At 44.3% G+C, this 7184-nt stretch overlaps 1 protein-coding gene across 1 annotated transcript; it reads right to left on the bottom strand.

The window, feature by feature from the left end:
• Positions 1-770: 770 nt before the first annotated feature.
• On the bottom strand, positions 771-5692 carry LOC147887589 (pentatricopeptide repeat-containing protein At2g33680-like). Its single transcript, XM_087393964.1, has one exon. It carries the CDS (start codon positions 5137-5139, stop codon positions 2230-2232), a length of 2910 nt encoding a protein of 969 aa, XP_087250090.1. The 5' UTR covers positions 5140-5692; the 3' UTR covers positions 771-2229.
• Positions 5693-7184: the final 1492 nt, after the last annotated feature.

Raw genomic sequence — 7184 nt, 5'->3', positions numbered from 1 at the left:
ATGATATAAGCGTAGCATTCTTCAGCTACACCTCTCGTTTTCATATCCATTGTTGCATGTACTTTCGCTGTGTATTTTCAAGTTTCGACGTTTGTTTGTGTTCCGACCCGACCCGTATTCTCTGTTTCCGCCTCGACCCGTTTACTACATGTCTGACTGGTGGCTGCGTGTATAAACACTGATCTCGATATGTTTATCTAGTTAACGAGGATTCCTCTAGATACCATTGGATTTTTCAAACATTTTAGGCCTCATTGCAATAGCTTGGGAACTGCATACGGCTATTGGGATGTCCAATTTGGTAACGTGTATCAGCAAAACCGGCAAAACATAGCCATCACCTTTATCCAAATTGTCACATCTCCCATGTGGTCTTTTGAAATTGTCGTGCCTCATGTACCACCAATCATACTGCTTCATCCAAGGACTTATTTGGATTTGGTGTAGCCACGAGTCCCGAGTGCCTCGATCATTTATTTGGGTAAGTCATCATCACCCCATTTTTAGTTCAATTTTGTTAAAATATCAGGTATCATATGGAATGATACAACATGTCATTTCTTGCGAGATACGGAATTTGAAAAACTTAGTCAAGGCACAAGGACTAGGTCAAAGGTTGTGATGTTTACAAAGCGGGAAACAGCCCAAAGAGCAGCTCCTTATGGAGTATTAGGCTTCAAAGGGCGCAAACGCCTTTCAGGTAACAATGAGCATCATTCATTTGGATGCCAAAATTGTTAGGCATTACTCCAGACCAAATTTATCCATGCTTTTACATCCCTTATGTTTGATGGTCATTTCTGTAAAACGATCCTGTTATCAGTCTACAGGAAGTGGGTATGTTACAATGATGTCCTAAGCCTCATTCCCCTAGTTGTGTTTATGTCACATTAATACCTCTGTTTTTTCCTTTAGCTCTAGTCAGCAGTCGTGTGAAATTAAATAGCTGAATTGGCCAGACTTTTGCTCCAAACTGCAGGTCCAGTGTGAGAAGAGAGCAATATATGAATGAAAGATGCAAGGTCTGGAACAATGACCTCCATCTGTCAATCCTGGATATGGTCGACCTTTCTGAAGGCATTGCACATGCCAGATTTTTATTGAGAAAAAAGTTGTTTTCTCGTAGCATATTAGGAAGCCTGAAAGTTATGACCAAGCTCTTTGCATGCTCACCTTACCTCATAAGAACTGGCTCTACCAAATCTGACGTTTTGTTCATCGTAGACCACTCGTGCCCCTTGTTCACTCTCTTTTCCACAAGGACTTGTAGGCTCTTCCATGTTTTTTACTCCATTGTATCTGGACCATCCAACCCATCCAAGGGCAGCGCATGTTTTCAAGGAATATCACTGTCTGATACAGATGTCCCAATCGTGCAAGAAGAGTAACCATTCAAACGTATGATGCCATAATATTCTCTCAACAACTTGAAAAAAGCCTGGTCCTTAAGTGCCAGGTTGGTATGACTGCTTGCCGTAAGAAAATATGTGAAGTAATAGCAATTAGTTTCAGTCTCTTATCGCACGTCCAGGAAAACCATTCTCTTTGCTTGATATGACTGCACACAGTATGAAATATATGAAATTATAGCAATTAGTCCAAAACTCTGATCTTGCATGCCCTGGAAAAACACTGCACAGCCATATGAACTTTATGGTTACAGCCATGTTTCTGCATGCTAAAGCTTCTTTCTCTTCATACCAACAGAGTTGCACATGCTCCTCCCCCTTCATGCACGTCCTCAAAAATTCTAGCATTACACACAAAATCCCTTACTTTGGCTGTCACCACCCCAAACTCACACAACTCCTTTGCAGGTTTCTCTTTGCCCATGTGTTTCCTTGTCTTTCCTATTCAACGTGCATTATCCCAACTGCTAGCAATTGTATAATATTTTCCATGAGCACATAGGAGGAAACGACAACACTATGGATTCATCTGTGCAAGCTGCTGAAAGCAACTTTATACTACATTTACTTCACTGTGAGTTTTGCGGGCACGAAATAAACCTGCCCACAGTTATTAAGAGGAAGGACACTGCATAGTTTCAAGGAATTTGTCTCCAGTTCAAATCTAAGTATCTAAGAAGACAAACCGTGCAAAGACAGCAATCTATTGTCAATGCAAAGACAGCAATCTTCTCATATTGAAATAATCCTGGCCCTCGAGTGCTAGCGTTGTAGGATGCATGCGGTCAGGAAGACTCATGAATGGTAATAGCATTTGTCTTCACCCCTGTAAAGCATATATCTCTGCAAGATCACACGAAGCAGCTTCCTTCACCTCACCCAAACTGGGTCTCAAGACCAGATCTAGATTTGGCACATGTCCCTCCCCCTTCATCCGTATACTCAAGAATTCTTTCATTGCAGCAATTTCACTACTTTGGCTGTCACCCACCACAAACTCATGCACCTCCTTGTTCACCTCTATCAAAGCACTTGCAGGCTTTTTCTGTAATCCTGCATGCTTCCTAAGCTCCTCTATTCTATGTGCATCATCCCACCTGCCAACACTCGTATAAATATTTGCCATCAGCACATAGGAAGAGGCAGAATTTGGATCCATCTGGACAAGCTGCTGAAAGCATCTCAGTCCTAGTTGCACTTCACCATAGGTTTTGCAAGCACTAAGCAAAGCTTTCCACATTTCTTCCGATGGAGGACACTGCATGGTTTCAAGGATTTTCTCTGCCCCATACAAATCTCCAGACCGTGCAAGAAGACCAACCATACAAAGAAAGTGATCTATTGTTGGTGCAATATTGTATTCTTCTTGCATCATATTGAAATATTCCTGGCCCTTGAGTGCCAGGTTGGTATGGCTACATGCAGTAAGAAGACACGTGAATGTAATAGCATTTGGCTGCAAACCTTGCTTTTGCATGCTGTGGAAATATTGTATAGCCATATTCCCTTCATGGTTCAAACCATACGCTTGTATCATTGCATTCCACACCACAATATTTCGAACTGACAGCTCGTCAAAGACTTCTTGTGCTTCTGAAAGTGACCCACATTTGGCATACATGTCAATCAAGGTACAGCTGACAAAACTATCATTTCCAAATCCGTTTTGCTTGATCTCCCTATGTATTTCCCGCCCCTTTTCTATGGCTCCTGCGAGGCCACAAGCTTTCAAAATGCATAGAAATGTGACATCACTTGGAGAGATGCCTGCCAGTCGCATCTGTTCAAAACATTTTATTGCTTCCTGAGCAGGTCCATGCTCAGCATATGCTGTGATTAGTGCAGCCCATGACACAACATCTGTAACTGCCAGCTTGTCAAAAACATCCTGTGCTTCTGAAAGTGAGTCACACTTGGCATACATGTGTACCAAAGTGTTGCCAACAAAAGGATCTCTTTCAAATCCCTTTTGCACGATTTCAATATGTATTTCTCGGCCCTTGCCTAAGGCTCCTATGCTGCCACAAGCTTTCAAAGCACAACAGAGTGTGACATCACTTGGAGAGACACCCTCCAATTTCATCCGTTCGAAACATTCAAGTGCTTCCTGACCAGGTGTATGTTCGAGATATCCTGTGATCAGTGCTGCCCACGACACAACATTTTGGACTGGCAGCTTGTCAAAGACTTCCTGTGCCTCTGAAAGTGATCCACATTTGGCATACATGTCAACCAAAGTATTGCCAACTAGACAACCCCTTTCAAGTCTCATTCGTGCAATCTCAGCATGTAGTTTTCGGCCCTTGCCTATGGCTCCCATACTGCTACAAGCTTTCAAGACACAAGCAACCGTGATATCATTTGGGGAGATCCCCTCCAGCTGCATCTGCTCGAAACAAGTTACTGCTTCCTGACCACATCCTTGTCCAGCATATCCTGCAATCAGTGCAGCCCAAGACACAACATTTCTAACTGGCAGATTGTCAAAGACTACCTGTGCCTCTAAAAGTGAGCCACATTTGGCATACATGTCAACCAAAGTGTTGCCAACCAAAAGATCTCTTTCTAACCCGTTCCCTACAATCGCAGCGTGTATATCTTGGCCCTTGTCTCTGGCTTCTATGCTACCACAAGCTTTCAAGACACAAACATATGTAACAGCATCTGGCGAAATGCCCTCCAGCTGCATCTGTTCAAAATAATTTAGTGCTTCCTGGCTGGGTCCATATTCCGCATATCCTGCAATTAGTGCAGCCCATGACACAACATCCCGAACTAGCAGCTTCTCGAAGACTTCACGTGCCTCAAGAAGTGAACCACATTTAGTGTACATGTCTACTAAAGTGTTACCAACAAAAAGATTCCTTTCAAACCCCTTTAGTGCAATCTCCGCATGTAGTTCACGGCCCTTGTCCATGGAGCGTATGCTACAACAAGCTTTTAAGGTGCAAACAAACGTGACGGCATCTGGAGAGACACCCTCCCTTTGCATCTTTGCATAACATTTCAACGCTTCGTCACTGAGCCCATGTTGAGCATATCCGGCAATTAGTGCAGCCCAAGACACAACATTTTGAACTGGCAGTTTGTCAAAGACTCCCTGTGCCTCTGCAAGAGAGCCACATTTAGCATACATGTCGACCAAAGTGCTGCCTATGAACATGTCTCGGTCAAATCCCTTTTGGGCGATCACAAAATGAATTTCTCGACACCTTTCCACGTCTTTTTGCCTAATACAAGCTTTTATAAGGGCCATAAACGTATACGCACTAGGATGTACACTATCCTCTTGCATTTTCTGGTATAGGTTGAGAGCATGCTGCGTTTGCCCACATTCGATGTACCCTAATATGATAGATGTCCACAAGCGCTCATTCCTATGAACCACCTTGTCGAAAACCTGCTGGGCATCAGACATACTTCCACATTGCACAAACATTGGCACAAGGTAGTTCCCGATTGCTCCAAGGGCTTCGAGCCCATTATTGCACATGTTCGCATGCAAACGCTTTGCATAGGCTAAATTGATTTTTCGCCTGCACTTCTGCAATATAAGAATCAAGTTCTGAACCGAAGGTAGCTCGGCCATGCGCTCTACAAGATTGAGAGCCTCCTCTAAGCTCGGCATCACCGAAGCACTTCCCTGCCGTACATCCAGTCCTAATGCACGTGAGTGTCCAAACGGGCCTAGCACCTCCGTCAAAGGGTCTCCAGAGCTTCCATTCGACATGTGCTCCTTTCTAAAAGGTGTTGCAAGAGGTCAAACCTTGCAATCGCTTTCCAAGAAATTCATTTGTCAACAGGAACAGGTGCCAGCGCTCCTATGGAGTCCGAATCGCCTGATTTAATATATTGTCAGCTTCATACATTTAGCTGTGTAAAACAATTTGACAGCTTGTGCGTTCTTGGTGCTCGCTGAGGACCCATGGCCGGGTGAGCAGGCAGAGTTTTTTAGCGAAATGCCGCATAGGGTAGCCATTCGGAAGCCTCCGTTTGGATGGCATTATGGCAACATCCACTCAATTGACCAAATGAATAAGGTGAGTTGGGTTCTTCAAATTCGTATGCGCTTCCCGGGGTGCCACCCAGCCCCCCTTGCCAAGCTTTCCTCCACGCCCTGATCGACCCCGATCGCCTCGCAAGATTGGCAGCATCGCACGCCACACGCAGAGAACCCTGAGGTGCAGCAGCAGGAAGTGCCTGTCACTCAGCAAAGAGCATTTCAAGCGCTGATTACGTGCGTGATGGAATTGAAGCTGAGAGCAAATGGCAAATCACTCTATTTTCCTAGTTGAAGCTGACGATGAAGCAGCACTCGACATAAATAGGGGAATGGGCTTGGGAAGGAAACTGCTTGGCCAATGGTGAGCGGCCAACCGTCACGCGCTACTTGCCGAGCACTTCCGGACCTGGAAATGGCCCATTCTCCCACGTGCGCGTTTGGACTTAACTCCACTGAAGTTTAGTTAGGTGTTTCGGTTGCAAGAACGAAGTCCGGTTGCCTCAAATGGGCCGGCCACTTTCTAAAAATGCTTCAATCGATTTATCTAAGTCGACTCTGCCCCTTTACCTTTTGGTAAAAAGCTTTTCTTTCCACATTGTTATAAAGGGAAGGAGACAGAAGCATTAGATTGTTTCTTCAGGTTGTTGATGCCCAAGTCTCTCACATCCAGCAGATGAGTTTGGGCAGACCTCTAATTGAGGAGGAGCTTAAGGAGGCATTAGATTGTATGGAGAAAGACAAAGCACCAAGGCCTGGTCCGAATGGGTTCACATCTGAATTTTATGTTACATTTTGGGAATTGATTATGATTGATTATGTGTTGATGGTGTAGAAGGCCTTGGAGAGTGGGACGTCGTCTGTGGGATTGGTTAAGTTGTTTCCAAAGCGACTTAGCAGACTGAAGGTGGGTGATTGGAGACCTATTACAATGTTGAATACATCATATAAAATAGTTGACAAGGCATTGGCCCTTCGAATCAGAGGGGTGTGCTCAAAGGTAGTAGACACAGAGCAAGACAGGTTCATCAGAGGTCGGGACATCTATGAAAACATTCTTTATGTCTCTACTGTAATTGACTATGCAGTCTTTGTTATTAGACTTTGACTTTGGTAACGCCTACGACAAGGTTTGGTGGGACTTCATGCTGAAGGTTTTTGTAAAGTTGGGCTTTAGGGAGAGCTTCTACAAAATGGTAAAAGCCTTGTTTGGCAATGCATCAACTGTGTGTTTGAATAGGGGTGTTGCGGGCTGATATGACCTATGTAGGTCGGTGAAATAGGGATTCCCTTTGGCACCCCTTTTGTTTGTGTTGTGCACAGTCCTTTAATTGGGCACATAAAAGGTAAAATGGCAAAAGGTTTGATCAAGGGAGTGGAGCTTCCTTCCAACAAGCAATCAAACTCATGGATGGTATAATGTAATGGGATCGCATCATGGTTGATCATATGTGAGAGCATAGGACTAGAAGTGTGCTAGTAGGTGTGCTTGTGTGCATGATCTAAGCAATGAGGTAGGTAGTATGCCAACTCACCTGATTACTAGATTCTACGGTGTGTCATGTGGTGTGATTGAGAGAATCAGGGAGTGATTATAGGATCTAAGGATTCCATCCTGAGATCATCGATGATATCAAAGATGTAGACTCTCTTGCCTATATGTTGGGCATTCTCCATGAATAAAGAGTTCTGTTTATGATCCATTGCTTTCGTTGTGCTCCACTTTAACATGGTATCAGAGCCTTTCCATCCTCCTTGAGCCTCCACCCACGTCC

This window comes from Dipteris shenzhenensis, chromosome 22, assembly GCF_047967505.1.
Source record: "Dipteris shenzhenensis isolate YYH24624 ecotype China chromosome 22, Dip_SZ_1.0, whole genome shotgun sequence".
Taxonomy (NCBI): domain Eukaryota; kingdom Viridiplantae; phylum Streptophyta; class Polypodiopsida; order Gleicheniales; family Dipteridaceae; genus Dipteris; species Dipteris shenzhenensis.
Note: the sequence above shows the minus strand (reverse complement) of the source record. Positions and strands in the feature narration are given on the sequence as shown.

What these genes read in the sequence shown, in the direction of transcription:
- LOC147887589 (XM_087393964.1), bottom strand. Translation starts at nt 5,139, where the DNA reads ATGTCGAATGGAAGCTCTGGAGACCCTTTGACGGAGGTGCTAGGCCCG.